The sequence below is a fragment of the Xenopus laevis genome, chromosome 2S, assembly GCF_017654675.1.
Source record: "Xenopus laevis strain J_2021 chromosome 2S, Xenopus_laevis_v10.1, whole genome shotgun sequence".
In the NCBI taxonomy this organism is placed as follows: Eukaryota; Metazoa; Chordata; class Amphibia; order Anura; family Pipidae; genus Xenopus; species Xenopus laevis.
The window spans coordinates 59,897,068-59,922,631 of NC_054374.1; the positions used below are offsets into that span (position 1 = coordinate 59,897,068).

The window sequence follows — 25,564 nt, forward strand, 5'->3', positions numbered from 1 at the left end:
AAGAATTTTTTCTGTAAATGCCCCCCAGGATTAAGCTACCTGCATCAAGAGGGAGAAAAATGTGAGTGTGTGCTGCCTAGCACTGTCATGGGGTATTTAAAAAAAAAAATATATATATATATATCTATCTATATATATATATATATATATATATATATATATATATATATATATATATATATTATAAATATATATATATATTATATATATATATATATATAATATAGTTTTCCCCACCTGGAGTCTCGGTTCTATTTTTGGGTTGAGAAGTGCCCTTTAACTTAACTTTTAGTATGTTCTAGAATGCCCTGTTCTTAGCAATTTAATAGATTTTGAATTATTTGTCTTCTATCTCTTTCCAGTCTCAGATGGGGATCACTGACCCCATCAGCCAAAAGTACTGCTCTATAATTTTTATTGTTACTTTTTAATATGTATCTTACCATTCAGACCCTCTCCTATTCATCTTCCAGTCTCTCACTTCCTGGTAAGAATATAGTAAACAGATAGCTGATTAAATCCCACAATGGAGGGCTGCTGTGCAATAAAACTACACTAAACTAAATCATTCAAAAACCACAACAAATAATTCCAAATAGTCTTAAGAGTATACATCACATTTAAAGTTCATTAAAACGTGAACCACTGCTTTAATAAAATCTCTTGCAGGCACATCAAGTTACAATGTTAAAGACACAGCCAAGATATGTTTTTTTTACATATACATAAGTATATCTATGTGTTTCTAAAAATATTTCTTAGTTCCCTTTGCTGCTAGGTTTCTGAAAAGTGTAGTTGTTTGTCATCACTATTGGGCATAGTCAGCCAGTGTCACCTTAGCAACTGGCTATAAACAAACCTGCTTGGAATATGGAGCAGCATAACACAGGTGAGGCACTTCATCCAGAAGTTTGATTATATTTTAATGTACATACAGCACTATTTTGCAGACATTTATTCAAATAAGCGGGGTATGATAGATTTACTATATATTCAAGGAGAAAAAAAAACAATGTAATTCAAAGCTTATATATACAAATCTTTTAAGCTGTTATGAGGCACTCTCTTTGTCTGTACTTTTGTCTTTGTCAGTGTTTTGCTGCCCAATTTGATATATAATTTTCCATGTCAATACAATCCACAGCCTAAAAGGTGTTGAAAAACACTTGCTTTAGATGTTTTACAATGACTGTGCACTAGGTCGCTTTTTCTTTGGTTACCAAATGTTTATGGACTTCAATTCCCACAATGCTTTATCTCTCGATTATAAGTTGAAGAATGCATTGCTGGGCGTGTAGACGCTCACTCTACAGCCCTGCCTTTTCTGATTGTTGATTTTTTTTAAAGTTGTGGTATATCTTTTGTAGGCTCCCAAACCATTCGATTCTTTTACTGAGTTTATTTGGGTTGAAAAAAGACAATAGTTCAACCCTTTCAAATTATCCCCAGTGTGTGTGTATATATACATGTGTATACATTTATCATTTATTACACATACATATGCTGACCTATCACTATATTCACATACAGTAGAACCCCATTGTAATTTCACATACAGTAGAACCCCAATTTAACGTTTTAACGTTTAACTGCATAAATTCAGGGAAACTGTGAAACCTGGTTAAAAAAAATGCCACTTGCTTATATAGAACTATGAAAAAAACTGTGTAAATTCTGGGTATGTTTTTAGGGTCATCTCCCTTCAAACTGTTCTCCAGTTACCAGTTCACAATATATATTATAAAACATATATATGTAAAATTAAATGTAGATCTTGAGATTGTTGTAGTCCCATGGGCGGATTTTCACTAAGGCTAGGGAAGGCTAAGGGTGGTGGCAGACGGGGAGATTAGTTGCCCAGCGACAAATCTTCTCTACTGCGGACGACTAATCTTCCCACACTGCCTTCCCGCCGGCAAGAATATGAATCGCTGACGAATTTCCCAAATTGCCTCGTGAGTCCGCAGTAGCGTCACTAGAGGGGGCGGGCCCTGGTGCGTGACGCGCAACCGGGCCCCTCCCCCCTCCGTTTGGCCGCATTTGTCAGTGGCGCACAGGCTGCCGGGGGGCCCTGAGGGGGTGCGGGCCCTGGCCCGCTCCCACCCCCTGCTCTCCCGGTAGTTCCGCCAATGGGAGTCCAGCCTCAAGAGGATTGCCTAGGCTTGTGGAAGAAATTTGAAGGTTCCTGCAGCCTATTCAATCCCCTAGTGGTAGGACCGGGACTTGCACTTTAAGTGGAAAAAAGCTAAAGTTAATCTGTCTGCTGCCATGATTAAGGGTAGGACTACATGGACGTTTTCGGCACGATCCGACGCGCTGCGACAAAACGCCTGTGACAAGTCGCATGCGACAGAAATAAGGTAAGAGATAGAAATGTCAGATGAAGTCGCAGCGTTGATCTGGCACGACTGTTGGATGCAGACGCAACGTGCAGCGTCTGCATCCGACAGTCGTGTCACGTCGGATCAACGCCGCAACTTCATCCAACATTTCTATCTCTTACCTTATCTCTGTCGCATGTGTCCATGTAGTCCTACCCTAGCTGTTCCTGTGTTATGTGTGTCAGAGCCAGCACCCATGTACCTTTTTTCTTTATTATTTTGCTTTAATTCCCTCCTTTCCCTTTCCCCACCAGCCTGGAAACAGTAAAAATAGTATAGCATGCATATCAAGTAAGGGGAACATGAAGTCAGAGCACACAAATATGGAGGGGGGTCCAAAATGCAAGGTTACTAGTAAAAATAGGCAAAGGGACCTGTGAAGTGATAGAAAAGAAGATGGATTAGGTAAATGAGACGAAACAAGCGAAAAGGGGGTAAAAATAGACTGTATAGGTGATGGTGGAAAGCAGTAAAAAAAAGAGAGACAAATCGAAAATGAGGAATACAGTAGTGGCACCTGCAGATGAGAAACTAGTGAGCAAAGGGATAAATAGGAGGGTACATGGGACAGCAGAAAAAAACAGTAATTTTGTCTTTCTTCTATGACAGGCCCTTTGTTTATAGGATATAAGCAAATAGGTAAAATCAAAGTATGATGGCTAGGTGTAATGGAAAGTGTAGAACTTACCCCACGTGACATCCAAGATGGCGACCTCCTGCCCCACCATGCGGCTCTTCCTGGTCGTAATATGACTGCGTCAGAAACGTGTCGCCTCGGGATTGGTCGCCGGCGACGGAATGGATGCCGGCGTCAGAATGTGCGTCGGCATCAGGACGCCAACGTGAGGACGCCGGCGTCGGCGTCATGACGTCATCGCGTCAAGTTTTGGCGCCAACCTTGGACTATTTATTCCCAATTGCCCTTTCTGTCTTTGCCCAATTATAGGTCTATCTTGTATAGTTCCTGGGTGTGATTTCTTGCTATTCTGATTATCCGTGTACCGACTTCTTGCCTGTTTATCGATTCTGATCCTTGCTGCCTGTATTGACCATTTGCCTGCTTACGACTATTCTTCTGATAAATCCTTTTGTACCGTGAACTTGGTGTTGTTGTCTCCTCCTTGGTCCATACTACAACAGAGCCTTCGGGCCCTGACAGTATAATTGGGCCATGGACCCCTCTGAGGAGCCTCAAGTTCCTACTGATGTCGGCAGAGCCGTTCGTGGATTGGCTTCCCGCATGCACACCTATGAAGCCCAGCAAACCCACTTCGGCCAGGCACTTTAAGCAATCCTGGAGAAATTATCTGCTTTATCTCCTGTGGCTCCAGTCCCTATGCCGGTTCCTGCAACTCCGCTCCAGGTTTCCGAACCTCGCATCCCTGCACCTCCTCTGTAAGCGGTGATCCGGAATCATGCCGTGGTTTCATCAACCAGTGTGAGATCCAATTCACCCTGCTTCCAGGTCAGTTTGTCTCGGAGCGAGCAAAAGTGGGCTATATTATCACCCGCCTGCAAGGGAAAGCTCTGGAGTGGGCTTCTCCTCTTTGGGAGAAGGAGGATCCGGTAATCGACGATGCCAAGGCCTTCATCCGGGACCTTCGCACAGTGTTCGATGCTCCAGGTCGGGCTACTTCCAGCTGCAGCAAGGGACTCGTTCTGTTCCTGAATATGCCATCGAATTCCGAACTCTCGTGGCAGAAACTTCGTGGAATAATGATGGATACCATGCTGCCTTCTACAACGGCCTGGCGATGCGCATCAAGAATGATCTTGTATCTCGTGAGATTCCTTCTCGATGGGAGGACCTTGTTGCGTTGGCTGTGAAGGTTGACACCCGACAGAGGGAGTTCCAAGTCGAACTTGACAGGGAACGTGCTAGGAAGTTTTCCAGGTTCCAACCCACCCTGGCTCCACGCTTCCAAAGACCCTTACTCCCCAGTCCGGCTTCCAACCTTTTTCCTCCTCCTCCTGCGGCACCTGCTACTTCTTCTTTACCACCTGAAGAACCAATGCAGATCGGTCGGGCACGCCTTTCCGAACAGGAGAAGCTCCGGAGAAGGGCTGCTGGGTTATGCCTCTACTGTGGGGGAAAAGCCCACTTCGCCCAGGAATGCCCAGTGAAGCCGGGAAACTCCAAAACCTAGGTAAGCTTGGGGAGACTTACCTGGGTGGAATTTGTTCTCCTCCCCATTCCTCTGCTCAACGTTTTCTTCTTCCTGTTCAAATCCAGTTCGGCTCCAAGAAGATCTCTTCTCAGGCCTTCCTCGATTCTGGTGCTGCAGGCAACTTCATGGATCGTGCCTTTGCTGATAACCATGCCATTCCGCTCCAACCCTTGGCAACCCCTCTTCGAGTCCTGGCGATTGATGATCGTCCTCTTTCTTCTGCCATCATCTCGCAGTCTACTCAGGAACTTTCCTTCAAGGTGGGCACTATGCATTTGGAAAGACTGTCTTTTCTTCTTATCGATTGCCCTTCAACTCCCGTTGTCCTGGGATTGCCTTGGCTGTGTGTTCATAATCCGGTCATTGACTGGTCCTTCTCACAAATTTCCCGTTGGAGTCCATTTTGTGTACACAACTGTTTACCTGCTGTTCCTGTTGTCAAAGTTTCTTCAGTGTCTTCAAGTTCTTCTCTCCCTCCTGTGTACCAAGCCTTTTCCGATGTCTTTGATAAGAAGTCCGCTGAGACTCTCCCACCTCATCGTCCCTATGATTGTCCTATCGAACTTTTACCCGGCTCTATGCCTCCCCGAGGCCGCACTTATCCGCTTTCTCCCTCCGAAACTTCTGCTATGAAGTCTTATATCCAGGAGAATCTTCAAAGAGGTTTTATTCGTCCTTCTACCTCCCCTGCTGGAGCAGGGTTCTTCTTTGTTGAAAAAAAAGACGGTAGTTTGCGGCCCTGCATTGACTACAGGGGGTTAAATAAAATCACCGTAAAGAACAGATATCCTCTTCCTCTCATCTCTGAACTTTTTGATCAGCTCAAGGGGGCTAGTTTCTTTACTAAGCTGGATCTACGTGGGGCCTACAATCTTATTCGGATTCGTGAGGGAGACGAATGGAAGACCGCTTTCAATACTCGTGATGGCCATTACGAGTATCTTGTCATGCCATTCGGTCTTTGCAATGCTCCTGCGGTCTTCCAAGAATTAGTCAATGACATTTTTCGTGATCTTTTGGGACAGTGTGTGGTCGTGTACTTAGACGACATTCTTATTTTTTCCAAAAACCTTTTTGATCATCGTTGCCAAGTGCTTGAAGTTCTTTCCAGGTTGAGGAAAAACAATCTCTTTGCCAAATTGGAAAAATGCACCTTCGAAGTTTCTTCCATTCCTTTTCTTGGCTACATCATTTCTCCACAAGGTTTTAAGATGGATCCCGCCAAAGTTTCTGCAATTTTGGATTGGCCCCTTCCTACCAGCGTCAAGGCAGTTCAGAGATTTATTGGCTTCGCCAACTATTATAGACAATTTATCAAAAACTTTTCTTCCAAGATCCATCCAATTCTTGCCCTGATCCGTAAAGGGAGTAAACCTCAACTCTGGCCCCCTCAAGCTCTTGAAGCCTTCAAGACCCTCAAGGAAGCCTTTTCTTCTGCTCCAATTCTTAGACACCCTGAACCCCTTCAACCCTTCTTCATTGAAGTCGATGCCTCTGATGTAGGAGCTGGAGCAGTTCTGTCTCAAAGATCTTCTTCTGACGGTAAACTCCACCCTTGTGCTTTTTTTTCCAAAAAATTTTCTTCCCCTGAGCAGAACTACGATGTGGGCAATCGGGAGCTACTTGCCGTTAAGTTGGCCTTGGAAGAATGGAGACATTTGCTTGAAGGTTCATCTATTCCGGTGACAATCTTTACCGACCACAAGAACCTTGAATTTATTCAATCCCTCAAGCGCCTCAATCCCCGGCAAGCCAGGTGGGCACTTTTCTTTTCTCGTTTTAATTTTATTATCACCTTTCGTCCTGGCTCCAGGAACAGGAAGCCTGACGCTTTGTCCAGAAGCTTTGCTCCTGAAGATTCCTGCCCCGAAGATCCTGTACCCATTGTGCCCTCTACCAAGATTATTGCTGCCTTGTTTCCCTCATGTGCCTCTCAGTTACTTTCTGCTCAGTCTTCGGCTCCTGTAGAGACTCCTCTTGGTGTTGCCTTTGTCCCTCCGGAATTTCGTCATGCCATTTTATCCCAATCTCACAGTTCCAAACAGGCCGGTCATCCAGGGATTAAGAAGACAACCGAGCTCCTGTCTCGTTTGGTCTGGTGGCCGACCCTAAGGAAAGATGTCAAAGACTTTGTTTTGTCCTGTTCCACTTGTGCTGTTTCCAAGTCCGGGCATTCCCCCCCCAAGGGTTTACTCTTACCACTTCCCATTCCATCTCGACCTTGGACTCACTTGGCGATGGATTTCATTGTCGATCTCCCTGTTTCATCTGGTCACACTATCATCTGGGTGGTGATCGACAGATTCAGCAAAATGGCTCACTTCACGCCTCTTCGGAAACTGCCTTCTGCTCCTGAACTCTCTGAACTTTTCATCAAACATATATTTCGTCTCCATGGTTTTCCTGCCGAGATTGTGTCTGATCGGGGTTCCCAGTTTATTTCCAAGTTCTGGAGATCTCTTTGCAAAGCTCTTAACATTTCTCTTCAATTTTCTTCTGCCTACCACCCACAGTCTAATGGAGCCGCAGAACGGGTCAATCAGGCCTTGGAACAGTTTCTTCGTTGTCATGTGTCCTTGTGCCAGGATGATTGGTCGGATCTTCTTCCCTGGGCTGAATTTGCCCACAACAATGCTCTGCACTCTTCTTCCCAGAAGTCTCCTTTCTTCTGTGTTTATGGTCTCAATCCTTTGGCTTTTTCCCAGGATTTTCTTCTTACCAATGTGTCTGCGGCCAATGACCAAGCTGCTCACATGTTGGCTATTTGGCATGCTACTGCGGCAAACTTAGAGAAGAGTTCCCTGGTGCAGAAAAAGTTTGCTGATAAAAGAAGGATTTCTTCCCCTCCATATATTTCTGGTGATAAAGTTTTTCTTTCCACACGCAACATTCGTCTCAAGATTCCTACACCCAAGCTTGGTCCTAAATTCATCGGCCCCTTCCCTATCATCGAAATCATCAACCCTGTGGCTGTTCGTCTTCAACTTCCTCCTGAGCTGCGAATACCCAATGTTTTTCATGTCTCCCTGCTTAAACCTGCTTTGTCTTGCCCCTCTTCTTCTTCCTCTCCAGCTCCTGTTTTGGTTGACGATCATAAGGAATTTGAAGTCAAAAGAATCTTGGACTCTCGTATTTCCAGGGGCTTTCTTCAATATCTTATCGAGTGGAAGGGGTTCGGTCCAGAGGAGTGTTCTTGGGTGAGAAGCTCTGACGTACATGCACCTGTCCTGGTTCGTAAGTTCCACAGACTTTTTCCTTCTTCCCCTAACCTCGGTGGTCCTGAGGCCCCCCCTAAGGAGGGGGGTACTGTAATGGAAAGTGTAGAACTTACCCCACGGGACATCCAAGATGGCGACCTCCTGCCCCACCATGCGGCTCTTCCTGGTCGTAATATGACTGCGTCAGAAACGTGTCGCCTCAGGATTGGTCGCCGGCGACGGAATGGACACCGGCGTCAGAATGTGCGTCGGCGTCAGGACGCCAACGTGAGGACGTCGGCGTCATGACGTCATCGCGTCAAGTTTTGGCGCCAACCTTGGACTATTTATTCCCAATTGCCCTTTCCGTCTTTGCCCAATTATAGGTCTATCTTGTATAGTTCCTGGGTGCGATTTCTTGCTATTCTGATTATCCGTGTACCGACTTCTTGCCTGTTTAACGATTCTGATCCTTGCTGCCTGTATTGACCATTTGCCTGCTTACGACTATTCTTCTGATAAATCCTTTTGTACCGCGAACTTGGTGTTGTTGTCTCCTCCTTGGTCCACACTACAACAGAGCCTTCGGGCCCTGACACTAGGGTTGGGTTAAGTAGCCTTCCCAAGCACAGAAATCACCCTTCGCCTATGTGTAGCCCTGGATATTATGCTTGCCCGAGAAGTCATCTGGAATCTGCCATCAAAACATCTCCCACCATATTCCACAACCTCACTGCCCTCACCATGAGGAGAATCGACAGTATGTGGTGGTGTAATACTAATGCCTGAAAACATTTGTGAGTGTTGGAAACAGTAGCTCATAGATACATGTGGTCGAATGCACAAGGCTGCATTGTTTCTAAGGCTTATAACACATGCAGCATTTCATCTGCTGCATTTTAACTTTCAAAAAAACAAAGATCTAAAACTTTACAAGTTAGCCTCAGGAATGTACAATTCTCAGCATTACAGATGAAAATATTTTTTTTCTTTCCTTTACTTGCAGATACGGTAAAAGGGATCTGCTTTGGAACTACTCAGGACAGGAAGCAGTTCCCATATTACTGTGCACCAGACCGTTTGGGTAATGATTTGACTCCTATAAGAGGTACCCCAAACCTTGGTCCTGGGTGTTACAACATTGATGAGGTGAGAAAAACCACAGTAATTGGCTTTTCAACTCTAAATTCTAAAATACTGTATTTATGTTGCTTATACAGTATTTTCTGCAGTACACTATTATTTTTTGATTTACTATTTAAAGGAGAACTAAACCGTAAAAATGAATATGGTGAAAAATGCCATATTTTATATATTAAACTTATTGCACCAGCCTAAAGTTTCAGCTTCTCAGTAGCAGAAATGAGCCTGGACTACAAACATGTCACAGGAGGTCACCATCTTGCAAAGTGTCTGCGACACTCACATGCTCAGTGGGCACTGAGCGGCTGTTGAGAATCTAAGCTTAGGGGCCATCGTAAATCATGTAGCAGTAAATTAGCCTGTAATATAAGCTGTTGCTACAGGGCTAATTATTACATTCTGATGCTAGTTGCACTGGTTTATGTGCTGCCATGTAGTAATTATCTGCATGAATTATTAATCAGCCTTATATTGTGACATTTATATTTTATGTGTACTGTATATTGTGAGTGGGTCTCTAAGCTCAGTAAGTGAAAGCAGCACAGAGTATGTGCAGTGAATGGGCAGAAAAGAAGATGGGGGGCTACTGGGGCATCTTTGGGGACACAGATCTTCACTGCTAAAGAACTGTGGTTGCTGTGGGTTGGTACAGAAGCCCAAAACATTATGTGTATAATTTCTAGCCTACTAATTTAGTTCAGTATAAAAATAAAAACTAGGTAAATAGATAGGCTGTGCAAAATAAAAAATGTTTCTTTTATGGTTAGTTAGCCAAAAATATAATGTATAAAGGCTGGAGTGACTGGATGTCTAACAGAACAGAACACAACTTCCTACTTTTCAGCTATATAATTCTGAGTTAGTCAGCGACATGGGACATAACTGTTTAGTGAGTTTGTGATTGATACTTAGTATACAGCTCAGATTAAAAAGCAAACAGTTATGACCCATGTGGCCCCCCTTAAGTCTCAAAATTGGTTAGTGCCTAGTAACCAATCCGTGAAAACCATGAGAGCTGAAAAGCAGGAAGTAGTGTGCTGTTCTGTTATGTTAGACATCCAGTCATTCCAGCCTTTATACATTAAATTTTTGGCTAACTAACTATATTAGAAACATGTTTTATTTTGCACAGCCTATCTATTTATACAGTTTTTATTTTTACACTGAACTGTTCTTTTAAACCTGGCTGGAGGGAGACAAGTTTAATAGACTTTTCAATCATTTCTAAAATGTCACCAATACAAGTATTCATCACATTATCAAAATTCATACATTTTTCATTATATGTGGGGATGAAAGATATTTTGGGCCCATTACAGACTGGCAGGACTTCACAGTGCCAATGAGGGTACCCAGGGTGTATCTAGCACAAAGGTGTTGTGCACATGTAGAGAAAGTCACTGGAATTTTGATTTCAGCAGCAAGTACAAATTGGGCAACCCTGTTGCCATCAGTCAGCAACTTCTTCCACACCACTCTTGTTATAGCCTGATTGTAGGTCTTTTGTGAAAAGTTATTGCTCTGTGTCTGTCTGCCAGTCCTGATCATTTCCTGTTTTCTGAATATGAGTTACATTAAACCACCAGATACTGTTATTTGGATTTTGATCCTGACTTTCACTCAAAAGGTCATGTGGCCCTGACATTTTCATAATAAAAATGTATGTTTTTTTTTTAACTTGTGCAGTAAATGGAATTGGGGAGGTCACTATAAACCAGGGATCCCCAACCTTTTGAACCCGTGAGCAACATTCAGAAGTAAAAGGAGTTGGGGAGCAACGCTAGCATAAAAAATGTTCTTGGGGTGCCAAATAAGGGCTTTGATTGGCCATTTAGTAGCCCCTATGTGGATTGTCAACCTACATTGAGGCTCTGTTTGGCAGTAAACCTGGTTTTTATACAACCAAAACTTTCCTCCAAGCCTGGAATTCAAGAAATAAGCACCTCCTTTGAGGACACTGGGAGCAACATCCAAGGGGTTGGAGAGCAACATGTTGCTCGCGAGCTACTGGTTGGGGATCACTGCTATAAACCATATATTAGCTTTATATAAAGATCCATACGCAAGAGTTAAAGTGAATGGTAAATTATCGGACCCAGTAAATATCTGCAATGGCACCAGGCAGGGATGTCTGCTATCTCCATTGCTCTTTGTGCTGGTAATAGAGACACTACTATCTCATATTACACTAGAAACAAAAATAAGGGGGGGTTAAGATAGGAGAGAAGGAATATAAGACAATCGCCTTTGCAGATGATATGCTAATCTTTGTTTCCAGTCCGATGTGTCCTCCTTATCAAGTCTTCTAACACTCCTAAAACAATTTGGTACGCTATCAAATTTTAAGGTTAATTTAACAAAATCCCAAATCTTAAACATTAATACCCCCTATGGATATAATGGAAATAATAATAAAAAGCTTCTCCTTTAGAAAGGTAAACCACAGTATTAGATACTTGGGAGTAAATATTGCTCCAAATATGTCTGACCTTTATAACTTAAACTTCGTCCCCTTACTGTCATTACTTCAAGAAAAGATAAATAATTGGAATAAAATAAATCTCTCTCGGTTGGGTAGAGTACAAGCTTTGAAAATGTTTTTGATGCCTGAATTGAATTATTACTTACAAGTTTTGCCAATTACGTTACCTGTAGTTTTCTTTAAGAAACTTAAATCTTTGTTCACAAAATTCATTTGGAATGGCAAACGGGCCAGGATCCAGTATAGACAATTGATACTACCAAAAGAAAGAGAAGGATTAGCTCTACCTGATGTACTGCTTTACTATATTTCAGTTCATCTAGCACGTATAAAACAATGGTCCGTAGAGGACAGGAAGAAAGAGTTCGTAGTTCTGGAACAACAGTGGGTCGGGAAACATTTGTTAAATTTTCTTTGGAGTGATCCCAACTGTTTACCGAAAAGGGTGAAGGACCACCCACTAATAGCTCCCACATTTAAGATATGGTATAGTAATAGAACAAAGATGCACTTTTCTGAAACCCCATTCATTTTACAACCCCTAGTGAATAATATTTAATTTATCCCTAGCCTAGAGCAAGGAGCTTTTAAGGAATGGCAAATATTAGAGGGCAGACCCACAAGAATCAGTGATTTATTGGAGAATAACAGAATAATATCATTACAAGAAATTCAAAAGAAATGGGGCAAATATTCGAGAGATCCATGGAATTACTATCAATTGTGTCATTTTATCTCTAAATTTAAAGATGCAGATGGAATGGAATAGAGAGCAAACCAAATGGGAAAACATACTGGAATGCAAAGAAACCCTTAATAAAGCAATCTCCAGTATATACAAACTATAACTATCAAACATCTCTTTTGGTAAGGAGACAGCACGCAGGGAGTGAGAAAAGGAATTAAATATCAATATCTCCACCTCAACATGGAATAAGATTCAGGCATTAGTTCATAATTCATCTAGAGCGGTAAGAGTGAGGGAAATGAATTATAAAATAGTTACTAGATGGCACCTCACACCAGTTAAGTTGAAAAGGATGTTTCCAGAACATACAGATATTTGTTGGATATGTGGGCAAGATAAGGGAACCCATGTTCATATTTGGTTCAATTGTAAAGATTTGAATGTTTATTGGGGTAAAATAGTAAAAGCAATAACAGAAGTAACGAACTCAAACCTGGCGGTGGTGGATGCTCCATTAATCCTGTTAAGCCTACACATGGATAAAAACGTAATATTGAGGGAACCTCTTACCTTGCATTTATTGAATGCGGCCAGGTCGATAATTCCAAGACATTGGAAGGAGTTGGCCCCTCCTAGTTACTTTGAGTGGCAACAGGTAGTAGAAGACACTAGGAAGATGGAAGAAATAACACATATTATCCATAACAAAAGTAAAAAATATTGGAAAATTTGGGAACCATGGGTCAGGTTTCTAAATAAGTAACCTTAACTAGGGGACAGGCTAAATGAGGATTAATGGAGGATCTAACTTCGCAAAATAAGAAACTATGGATGTCCCAGGCAAGCGTAACAGCCAGAATAACAATATTGTAATAACATTATGCAGGGTTTTTCTGTCAAAGTTTTTGGTAACGTGTTAATATGGAACAATGGACTTGTTAAAACATATGTAGCACTTGTCTTATATTTTTTTAATCTACTTTTTCAATCTACTTTTTATATCACTGTCAACAAATTTCTCTGTAAAATTTCTATTAAATAAAAAAAACAAAAAAAAACTTGTGCAGTAAATGGATATACTGATGTTTATGTTCATGCTTTATACATTATTTGCCTAGGTTACCAGCATACAGCATCTTCTGGACAGGAAGCCAATCAGTATTAAAGGATATGTTTTGGGAGCCAGAACAGCACCACGCTTTCCCCCTGACAAAAAGGTACCAGTATCTTTAAATTATTCAGATGATAAACACAGCTGATCTAAGAAAACAATAGTAGCCATTGCTTTCAGTCAGATGAAATTATAGTGTTATATATTCAGAACAAAATCAGAGCACAAGGCCAGATACAAAAACAAAAACATTTTTTTAATTACTTTTTAACAGTATATGCTAGTGTAGTAAATCTTAAATCATTCTCCAGACCACATCATAAACTACTGCCACATTTATTTCAAGGATCTACCAACTATTTGGAGAAATATGCTAACAGTTTGTGTGGTAAATCAAGCTAAACATAACTTGAAAACCTGTACATTTTATATATTTTCTAAAAATGTCTTATTTAAAGATGTTCGAAAAAACAAACAAAAATAAGAAAATACATTAACGGTTAGTATGAGGAGGCCCACTCTAGCTAATATTACAGGGATCATCTGTAACACTCAACAGCAAGTAGGTCATAGGTGATGCAACTCATTTGAATAAATGGACCATTTACCAGCTCCACAGACCTGAAAGAATGTTCAAGAGAGCGTCTTATATGGAAAACAGAAAGGAAAGTCATATGGTTTAAAATTAAGATTTAAATTGGTGTGTTAGCAATAGAAAATATAGTGGACCAAAGTTTCTGAATCATTGGACATTCCATCAAGTATGAAAAAAAAGCCAGTGACAAATCTTATGTATTAGATTACAGGACAATAACTATAAAATACTTTTACAATGGTATAGAGTGGCAAATAAACTGTCCAAAATGTTCCCAAATTTCCCGGATAACTGTTGGAGGTGTGGATAATCAGATGACAATCTCTCTCACATCATGTGGCAATTCCCTAATATCCAATTGATACTGCTTTTTTGGAAATTGAACATTACTCATACACTCAGGGTACATTAGATATACCAGTTATATACCAGCAATATAAAATATTTGTAAGTAAACCAAAGCAACAAGAGAAATTTACTCAGAAATGGTATCACTGGTTACAGTTTGCAGAATCTCTAGAATACTCTGTCCTTGTATCTTAAAGGGGTTGTTCATCTTGGAGATAACTTTTAGTATGAAGTAGAGAGTGATATTCTGAGACTGAAATATGAATAGGAGAGGACCTTACTAGAAAGATGAGAAATAAAAGTAGCAATAACAATACATTTGTAGCCTTACAGAGCATTTGCTTTTTAGAAGGGGTCAGCGACGCAAAGAGTCAAAAGAAAAAGGGAAATAATTATCAAACTATAAAAAATAAATAATAAATACCAATTGAAAAGTTGCTTTGAATTTGCCATACTATTACATACTAAATGTTACCTTAAAGGTAAACCACCCCTTTGAATAACCCAGTTGGAGAACCAAAGGCCCATCCCAGCCCTTTTACTAAGACCCTTGGCGACCAACTAAAGTTAACCCCCTCACTTCGTTGTAGACTAATATTGCAATCATTGTTATCTGTCCATTACTGTTCACTATGTTATATCTATTCAAGCTATCAGCTTGTTTGTCAACGTTATAGTTATTTATCATAACTGAGGGGCTCACTCTATGCTATAAGTTGCATTGTAAAGTGCTGGCTCTTTCTGAACGCACAGAATCAGGCAAAATGAACTGAGGTGGCTGCCCACACAGCAATATTACAACTAAAATAATATTTTATATAATAAAAAAAATATAATATGGTAGAGTGAATTATTTGTAATGTAAACAGAGTAATTTACAAATTAAAATTAGGGATACACTGAATCCAGGATTCGGTTCGGGATTCGGCCTTTTTCAGCAGGATTCTGGGCTGGGCCAAATCCTAATTTGCATATGCAAATTAGGGTGGGGATGGAAAACAAATGACTTTTTGTCACAAAACAAGGAAGTAAAAAATATTTTCCCCTTTCCATCTCTAATTTGCATATGCAAATTAGGATTCGGTTTGGTATTCGGCGAATATCTAGCGAAGGATTCGGGGGTTCGGCCAAATCCAAAATAGTGGATTCGGAGCATGCCTAATAAAAATGACACCATAAAAACCATGACAGAATCCATAATAGAAAGTTAATAAATAAATTATACCAAAGAAGTAGATTCTGTTTCTAGGTTTCTATTTGATCTTTGCTGTCTTGTGATAACCAGCACTAAAATGGTTTGCATAACAAAAAAAAATGCAATGCTAGCAACTTTGTTATATAACTTCATTAAAATGTAAAGTGATTTTAAATCACTGTGATAGAAACTGAAAGTACTATTTGTATGTCTGTTGCAATTTTCTTCACTACACAGTTGGTAAGGCTGTATCACAGAGTTTCATGTTCAGTGACATTTTATGCTAGCATGTTTTTAATTTCAGAGAATTTTTGAACAAATATGCCTTTTTTATATTGATCTTGTGTGACTACATATGAAAGCTCATTTTGTTTCTTTTCCAGATGCAGACACCAGGTCCAGGAGACTATCAGTCTTTTTGGACAAAAGAAAGCATAGATTCTGAAGCTTATACCGCTTTCTCTGTCAGTGCTGCGCGCTTCCCAAACAGGATGACAGAAGCTGCTCTTTACCCTAGGTAATGCTATACAAGGATTTTGCAGATCATTCTAAATCCAATAGCATAGTTGCCACATACATGTGTGGCACCTGTAAAACTTGCAAACTCATAACTTTAAATATATGACAGATTCCATAGCAAACACTGCATTAGAAATGTCTTCAATTGCAGGTTATTTATTAATTAATGTGTCCCCTGCAACAAGTTTTATGTAGGAAAAGCCACCTATATGGAGCCAGACTTTTTGAACATGTGCAAAACTTTGAACACTGTTGCAAGATTTAAAGGAACCGTAACACTAAAAATGAAAGTGTATTAAAGTAATGAAAATTAAATGTACTGATCTGAATTTAATGGTACAACTAGTGTGTTTCTTTCAGGAAATATATATAAACAAGCTGTTGTGTAGCTATGGGGGCAGCCATTTAAAGCTGAAAAAGGAGAAAAGGCACAGCATACACAGCAGATAATATATATTCTCTGTGGTATATAAAGGGATTCTTCAGAACCTATCTGTTGTCTACTATATCTGCTGTACATGAATGGCTGCCCCCATGGCTACACAGCAAACCAGTTTTACCAGTTCAGGGCAACACTACATTATATCATGATTCCATTAAAACACTTTCATTTTTTGGTGTTACTGTTCCTTTAAAGGTATACTGTCATCTGAAAAAAAAATTCTTCAAAATGAATCGGTTAATAGTGCTGCTCCAGCAGAATTCTGCACTGAAATCCATTTCTCAAAAGAGCAAACAGATTTTTTTATATTCAATTTTAAAATCTGACATGGGGCTAGACATTTTGTCAATTTCCCAGCTGCCCCCAGTCATGTGACTTGTACCTGCACTTTAGGAGAGAAATGCTTTCTGGCAGGCTGCTGTTTTTCCTTCTCAATGTAACTGAATGTGTCTCAGTGGGACATGGGTTTTTACTATTGAGTGTTGTTCTTAGATCTACCAGGCAGCTGTTATCTTGTGTTAGGGAGCTGTTATCTGGTTACCTTCCCATTGTTCTTTTGTTTGGCTGCTGGGGAAAAAAATGGAGGGGGTTGATATCACTCTAACTTGCAGTACAGCAGTAAAGAGTGATTGAAGTTTATCAGAGCACAAGTCACATGACTTGGGGCAGCTGGGAAATTGACAATATGTCTAGCCCCATGTCAGATTTCAAAATTGAATATAAAAAAATCTGTTTGCTCTTTTGAGAAATGGATTTCATTTTTCCCATGACAGTATCCCTTTAAGATCAGGCAATTGATATCTGGTGGTTGCCATTTTTTAACATCATGACAGGAAAAGCAGTAACATGAAGTCATCCTGTTTATCTAAGTTCACACTGGGTTTAAAGGGTATTGATTAGGATACTGCATTATTACATAAGAAAAGTGATATTTTACTCCATTCCTTAAAGCTTAAAACTAAAGCTTGCTTAACTAAAGAAGTAGGCTAGAAATGTTGTACAATATGTTTTGGGTTTCTTTACCTTCCCAAGGCAACCATGGCCCTAGTAAAGTAGCTCCTTATCTTATTTTCTGCAGATTCACTGCAACAGCTCTGTGCTGCTGTCACTTACTGAGCTTAGGGTCCGACTCACAATATACAGACTATATATAAAACATATCTTACAAAATAGGACTGATTAATACAGGTAATTTCTACATGGCAGCACAGAAACCCGTGCAGCTAGCATCAGAATTTAATAATCAGCTTTTAGCATCAGCTTATGTGGCAGGTAAACCTCACTTTCTGCTTGATAATTTGTGACAATCCATAAGGTTAGCTTTTCAACAGCTGCTCAGAGCCCACTGAGTGTTGCAGACACTTTCCATGATGGTGACCCCGTAACAAGTTTGAAATCCTGAATCATTGCTGCTATTGAGAAGCTGAACATTTAGGCTGGTACAATAAGTTCAGTATGTAAAATATGGCATTTCTAGCCATATTCATCTTTAGAGTTTAGTTCTCTTTTAAAGTATGGCTTTAAGTGCCTTGGCTGAATTCTAATGTTATTCCCAGATGAGATACACGTCTCCTATTAATACACATGTTATTGTTATTTCCAAAGCCTTTTTAAATACTAAATAAATGTGTTCCTTTTGTCAAGCATTTTAATGTACAATAGCTTATTCTCTGTGGTTCCACTATACTGTACATTCTTGTCAGAATATTTGACGCGTGTTTTCATATGAAAATAAACAGATCTTATGATAGATATTATGGGCATCCCTGTATTGTGCAACTTTATCATAAAATGCTTACGTACAAGACAGATGATAGTAGACACTTCCAACTAAGATGTCATGCACTCCGCATTCTTGTCTCTGTTATGAACAATCTTCAGTTTTGCTGGTTAACGTCTACTGCCATATTAGCAATGTTCCTATATAATCCCTAAAGTGGACCAATTTATGATAACAGGTATCCCCGGCCAAAGTAATATGCAGACCGAATTTGATGACGTCATGGCTAAAGGTGGCCATACAGGGGCAGATTTAAGATGACAATTTGGCCTATCTTCCCGTGTGGGGCCTCTGATGGGCCCACCCAACCAATATCTAACCAGAAATAGGCCAGATGCAGATTGCACAGGTTTGATTCTCTTGTCAAATTGAGGACCGCATTGGCATATAAACCCCAATGTATTGAAAAGAAAATGTTTCACAGCTTGGACAAAGTTGCCACAAAAATGCCCATTGACTTCAATGCATTTTGTGAATTTTCACTGTTTTGCATGTTTTCAGCAAAGCGAAATGGGGCAGATTTGTCCATCACCTATTATGACTCTACAAATACCACTCTGTACCATTTAGGATAGACGCAATTACCATGCTATTTTTAATTGGTCATGGATGTAGTTTTAAAGGAGAAGGAAAGCTATTGACTCAGTTTATTGTAAGGTAGAATGCTATATGTATTCTGTAGAATGCTTTACCATACCTGAGTAAACAGCCATATAGACTGTTTGTGTAAGATAGCATCTGCCATATTAATTTGGTGTGACATAACTTCCCTGCCTGCATCTCTGCTGCCGCCTTGTGTCTTTCGCTACTGGCTCCCCTCTCTGCTCAGATTACAAGAGGAAAAAGGAAGGGGGAGAGGAAGAAGGGAGGGCGAGCGTTGGAAGCTATACAGATTTCTGCCCAGGGAGGGAAGGTTATTGTTAAGAGAAGGAAATCAGGAAACCAAAGCCCATGTTTAAAAAATAGGAAAGGAATGCAGTGGTTCCTTTCACAGAGGACTCACAGTAATTTCTGATAAAGCGTACTTACCTTTAACCTTTTCTTCTTTAATGATTGCCAATTAAAAGTTTAAACTTCAAATGATCACTTATACTAAATAAGGTGACGGAGGCACATCAAATAATCAATTAATTTAACTGGCTTCAGAGCAGTATTGTGTATATACTCTTGCATTTACAGTATATTTAGAAAATCACATTTATTTAAACAAGTTAAAATCCATTCGTCCCCCCCCCCCAAAAAAGCCTAACATGTTTCATGCTTACACTTAGTCATAGGCATCCAAAAAGCAAGTGTTTAGGCCCACATATATATATATATATATATATATATATATATACGTACAAACTGGAGTGGAGCAGTGTACCTGTCTTAGACTTGCGTGAAAAATAGTAAAATTCTTTATCTGAAAGACTTCCAACATTTCGAAGCTCCCGCTTCTTTCTCAAGCACTATACATCATAATAACATCACATCCTATTTAAAGGTTATTCATTAACACACCTGTTATGTAAAACATGTTCAACAAGAATCCAATCAAGACTTGGTAATTAAGGTTTCCCTATTTACCAAGTCTTGATTTGCAAAAGTGTCTGTAAATAAACTTCACAGACTCGGATATGTATAGAAAGGAAGCCCTGAGACAGTTAGAAGGTATTGATATTGATATATGCTCCTGAGTTCGGATTCTACTAGGAAGTTCCTTAGTGAACTGGGGCACTCATAGATGTAGCTTAGAGAAGGGACTAATTAGTACTACGGAAAAGGAGTTTCTTGTACCTAAGTCCCGGAAATTCCAATTCCAACCTGCCAAAGGTGCATAAGGAGCAGATACCACCCATTGGGAGACCAGTTTTATTTGCAGAGACGAGGGACGGAAATGGGGGATAAATTTGCCCCCTTCCTTCGCCAACCTGTATTTGGGTTGGTGGGACGAGACCCACATCTCTGCAGATAGGCGGAAACAGTTGAAATTATATATTCACTATATTGATGATCTACTTTGTATTTGGCAGGGTGGAAGAGAAAACTTTGGTGATTTTGTAGAGGAGATAAATAATAATGGACTGATTTACATTTACTGATACATTTTCACATACAGAGATTGAATTTCTGGATGTAAATTTACATCTAAGGGAACTCCATTCTACTATTTATTATAAAACATGTAGTGATACATGCCAGTCCGTGCCATCCTAAGAGTTTGATAAGTGGCATACCGGTGGGACAGTTTCTACATTGATAGGGAATTCTTTATTTTGGTAAAAGAAATTAGTTTCAATGAGAACCTTGCATAGTGAGGAGGCTACTCGGTCCCACAGGGTAACCCTGAGGTCTCCGACGACCTTTTGGGGCCCCGGCTTTCTGCTGCGAAAAACCAACAAGGAAGGTGCAGAGTTTAACAAGTTCGTAGACGAGGTACCGGCAATGATTTAGAGAGAGACGTAGTCAAACAGGTGAAGAATTCAAGGCTGGCAGCAGAATTCGTAAACAAAAGTCAGGCAGGATAAAAAAACCAAACAGATAACCAAATATTAAAATACGCTTGAGCAGGAACAGTAAACTGAAGCCTAGCTTGGGCAGTCACAGAAAGGTGGAACAAGCTTTTAAAGGAGCTTTGGCGCCAAAAGATTCAAAACCGGCGCTGAGAGGTGATGTAATGACGCCCAGTGTCACAACGCCAGCTTCTAGGCACCTGACGTCACACGCCAGTGTCACTTGCTACAAGTGCCTGAAAGTAAGAAACAAGAGAAAAAGTTTAGCAACAGAGTGTCTTCTATTGCAATATATAGTAGACATTACAACAAAATAGTGCTTATAGTTAAGAAATTTCTGCCCATTTTGTATGCCGATGAGGATTTCCTTGGTACCCTTAATCAAGGTGTGAGCAAAGTGACTAGAAGGGCATACACACTGCCCGATTTATTATCGCCCAGTCTGTATGCTAGTGAACCTGTGAAGCAAACCCATTTTTTTACTTTATCATGGGTGTTCCAATCTATGGTTACAGATATAAAATAAAACAATTTATTAATTGCAGGGAGTGATTTCATATACAGACACGTTTGCCATTAGGTTTGAATTTTACTTTTGATGTGTTTTGTATGCTTCAATGTGGTGAGATATTTATTGGTATTTGACTTTTGATAATACATTTTTGTTATTTACTGTAAGAAACTGTAGGCAATTTTCCATGTGTGCAGTCCTCAGTGCATTGGCAGATGGTGCAGCTGAGCGGCATGCCGCCCCTGAAATCGTGCCGCCGTTGTGGCCTTGCCTGGGTCTTCTTGAGAATATATATATATATATATGTAAGCCTATACACTTGCTTTCTGGATGCCTTTGACTAATTGCTGGGTAAGCATGAGATGCGTTTTTTTGGGGGGGACTAATAGATTTTAACATGTTTAAATAAATGCGATTTTACAAATATAAATGCATGAATATATATGTTTTGTGGTTTGAATTGTTTAATGTAACTTTTTTACCTGGCTGCACAGAAATTTTAATCATCATCACGTGTATAATAATAGAACAAGAAAATTCACTAGCGGTTGCCAACCTGTTAGGCATTCCCCTGTGAATCCATTTGCTAACCTAGAAGTGCCACATTGCCATCTTCTTTCTCATCCTTGCAGTCCTTTCCATGCATCATGGAAAGTGGGCATGTGAAATAGAACAAAATTTCCAACTTTACTCTACTGCACATGCTGTGAGGAAAAAGAAGATATTGGCACAGCAGTTCTAGGCATATACCCAGGGTCGGTGTTTCATTGAAAATAATTGCCGGGCCAGGGCTAAGGGTAAACAATTTTATTTACTGGGGGGAATTCCAGTTTCCTGAAATCCTATAATGTGAATGAGTTAAACAAAACCTTTTTGATTTTATTATATAGCAAATTTTTGGATCCTGCTTTATAGATTTTCATTTTTTTTCATCTATAGCCCTGGAACATATAACATTGTCTCAACTCAGAGCCGAAAGGTGTCTTGGCCTGGCAGATTTGGTTCCCCTGACTGGTCACTGGTGCCAGCTTTGGAGAAGAGGGCATTTAGATCAGAGGTAACAAGGCTTTATTTTGTTTTGTTTTTTTGTGTTTCAATATTAGCACATAAGAAAAATCTATCAACCATTCCATATAATCACAATTACAAATACCATAAAGGGCGGTATGTACAACTCCATGAGCTTTACAAGATGGCTATTTCATCAGAGATACTCTCACTGGCAGACTCCTTGACGCTTGGGGAATGTAGATAGACTCAAATGGCTCTAGATTTAGATATGGCAGTGTTTTAAAAAAAATAAATATATATATATAGATTTAGCCCTTAGTGAAAAAACCGTGTTCAACGGACATTGATTACAGGTAATGCTAAAATGCACATAAAATATAAAACAAGTTAGGGACCGCCATTCGGGGTTTACCTTGACGTGGTATGGTGGCTTATCAATTTTATGATCATAACTTTGTAACAAAATAACCCCTGTTTTGGGTACATATGCAATAGCATGTATTATACTTATATATACTTTAAAGCCTTTAGAGTGCTCCCACAACCCCCCTGTTTTGATATTGTATATATATATATATATATAGACAGATGCTTCACCGGCACTCACCCTCAGTAAATCGAGTCCCGGGTGCTCCTCAAGGGGAAACAAATAGTTGCAATTAGGAGCACTCACGGTTATGATAATAAAGGAATGTCTTTTATTGGAGTGTTACAAACTACCCCACATCAACGCGTTTCAGCTCTCTCAGAACCGCGTTGATGTGGGGTAGTTTGTAACACTCCAATAAAAGACATTCCTTTATTATCATAACCGTGAGTGCTCCTAATTGCAACTATATATATATATATATATATATATATATATATATATATATATATATATATATATATAAAACAAGGGAAAGTTGTGCTAGTGGTGAGCACAACTTTCCCTTGTTTGTTATAGTTTATACAGGAGCAGTGACCAGCTCCATGTTCTAGCTCCCACCCTTCCCAGCTATAGTCAGGTGATCCCACTGGTGTCTAATAAAAGGGCAGCCAAGTATGGGAGTTTTACTTTGAAACAGCTAGTAAGTTGCAGGTAAAAATTAGTCCCTTTGTAAAATGTATAATGAAGCAATAGAATTCTTAATGAATCAGATGAAAATTGAGCATAGGACTGGCCAGATATGGGATGACTTTGACGTAGTTGGCCAGCTTAAATATATTGCAATAATATATGGACAAACAATCCCTGTTTTGTTTAAAGGGTAAAGCATTTTTCAGTAGCAGTATGCACAAAATGTCTGTGTCTTAAATATATTGATAATGGGTTGAGTGCAGAGGACTCTTGTATTTGTCTATATATATATATATATATATATATATATATATATATATATATATATATATATATATATATATATATATGCGTCCTGTGGGTATCAGCACTCGATACTTGGATGAGTTTGAGGTGCAGGATCAAATTAATGATACAGGTAATGTAAGGATCAGCACACTCATTTGTAGAAAAGCAAAGTGTATTTTATTTCAACACAGCATTGTGTCCACAATGCTGTGTTGAAATAAAATACACTTTGCTTTTCTACAAATGAGTGTGCTGATCCTTACATTACCTATATATATATATATATATATATATATATATATATATATATATATATATAGAGATATATATATATATATATATATATATAAGCAATGCAGAAGAACGGCACTCACAGGACTTGCTGAATCAATCTTCCAAAGGTTTATTTTGCTCATCGTTTAGTCAGGAATCAAACAGTGAAACAGAATTTTATTGATTGTTTCTCCTATATGCATACCTTTTCTTGCTGCTCAATCCTGCTGGGTGCAATACTTTGCTCTCAGTTATAGATACACATATACTTCTGTGTTAGGCAGGTTATATATAGTCTTAAACGGTTGAACTTGAAGGATGTGTGTTTTTTGTATGTATGTTACTTTGAGAAACACATAGCATTTATTAAAACCACTCATCATGTAGGATGTGATGAAAAATATATATAATTAGTGTTAAACAAAGCTGAAACTTTTAAAATGACACCTTTATTGGAGCTTGTTACAAATGAGTGGTGGCTATTTGCTAATTATCCTTGCCCAGGGCCACAGTAGCAGGGAGGCAGCCAGTCTGCTTCTTCACTGAGAAGTATAGGCTGCAGTACTCTGTCAGGTCTGTCTAGCTGTGGATTGACTCACATACCACAGTGAAAGGTACAGTGAGCCACAGATTTCCTGAACAGTCTGCACAAAGTGGAAAAGCTGGGTAGTGCTAGTACAGAAGTGCCCAGTTTTATGCAAACTTTTGAGTAACACAAAAAATAAAGTTTAGCACATTGCTTCCATCATTAGAGGTGTATAATGCAATGGAAAATACTTGTAAACATTGTTTGTACCTTTTAATATTAATACGTTATTGTGTAACTTTTACAGCTTGAAACTGATAAAGAATTTCGGAAAAAAAGAAACCGTATGGCATATCTAAGCTTGTACTACAGCTAATTGGATCTCAGCATGATAATAAGATCTCAGCAAAGATAATAAAGGATGCAAATAAATGCTCTGTACATTACCGGACATTATGTTATTATTGTGGTGTTTATTAATATATTGCCAGTGAGTTGGGAGTGGCTAAACAACTTTACAGGTGCCCATCTTTTATACCTTGTTTTTTTTTAAATTCATTTGTATTTTTTTTTATATTCTATTCATCCTTATTCTGACATTCAGAAAAATAATAGTTGGTTGATTGCTAGTGTGAGTGAAACTAGCAACCAGATAGCAAGGGAAGACTAACCCTTGGCGGTGTCTGCAGTAAAAAGGTATATTATAATAACAATAATTATCATAATGACATTTTCCCCAAAAGTGATTATTGGGACCATTATGAGAGCTAGACTGTTTATAAAATGTTGGCTTAGATTCGGTAGAAAGAAAGGCATACTTATCTGCTGCAATAAAACCCAAAAAGCTAGTACAAAGAGACATGCCCTACTACAAACACATGTAAACACACATTTGATGCCCTGTCAGGTATCCAGGAGCACTAAAGAGACATTGTCATGTGCTGGATCAATGAGTGTAATTCCCTTTCAGAACCACTTCAAATAGGAATAAACGTCCAACATACCAAATGCTATGGGCATTCCTAACTGAAAAAACTCCAGAAGGAACTGTTGGTCAAAGGTATCCTGACTGGGATGTAACGATTTGCAGCATTTGTTAGCACAGTGTCACTACAGGAATGGAAGCAAATGTTTAGGTGGAATCACTAAACCTTGAAGTTTAAAATGAACCCATGACTTTTCTGTAATAGCAATATTCTGGCCCACTACATGGGGAAAAGTTTGGCAAGTAGAGAAATGTGTCTGTATCCCACGTAAGAGACAATGAATGGTTCATTTTCGCTGTTGCCAGGTAACAGAGTTCCTCACACCTTTAATACCAGCCACATATCAAATCCACACCCTGCACGAC

The 25,564-nt window shown here is 39.5% G+C and overlaps 1 protein-coding gene across 1 annotated transcript; it reads left to right on the forward strand.

Moving 5' to 3' along the window:
* The first annotated feature begins 433 nt into the window (after positions 1 to 433).
* pifo.S (primary cilia formation S homeolog) lies at positions 434 to 24,659 on the forward strand. The gene is made up of 6 exons (XM_018249312.2): positions 434 to 889; positions 8,753 to 8,895; positions 13,178 to 13,276; positions 15,692 to 15,825; positions 21,995 to 22,112; positions 24,521 to 24,659. The coding sequence occupies exons 1-6, from the start codon at positions 871 to 873 to the stop codon at positions 24,587 to 24,589; spliced, it is 582 nt and encodes a 193-aa protein (XP_018104801.1). The 5' UTR covers positions 434 to 870; the 3' UTR covers positions 24,590 to 24,659.
* The last annotated feature ends 905 nt before the right edge of the window (positions 24,660 to 25,564 follow it).

Bases quoted from the DNA above. Each gene is read 5' to 3' on its own strand.
- pifo.S (XM_018249312.2), top strand. The intron at 8,896-13,177 runs GTGAGAAAAACC...TTATTTGCCTAG, and splicing joins GGTGTTACAACATTGATGAG to GTTACCAGCATACAGCATCT. The intron at 15,826-21,994 runs GTAATGCTATAC...TTTCATCTATAG, and splicing joins GAAGCTGCTCTTTACCCTAG to CCCTGGAACATATAACATTG.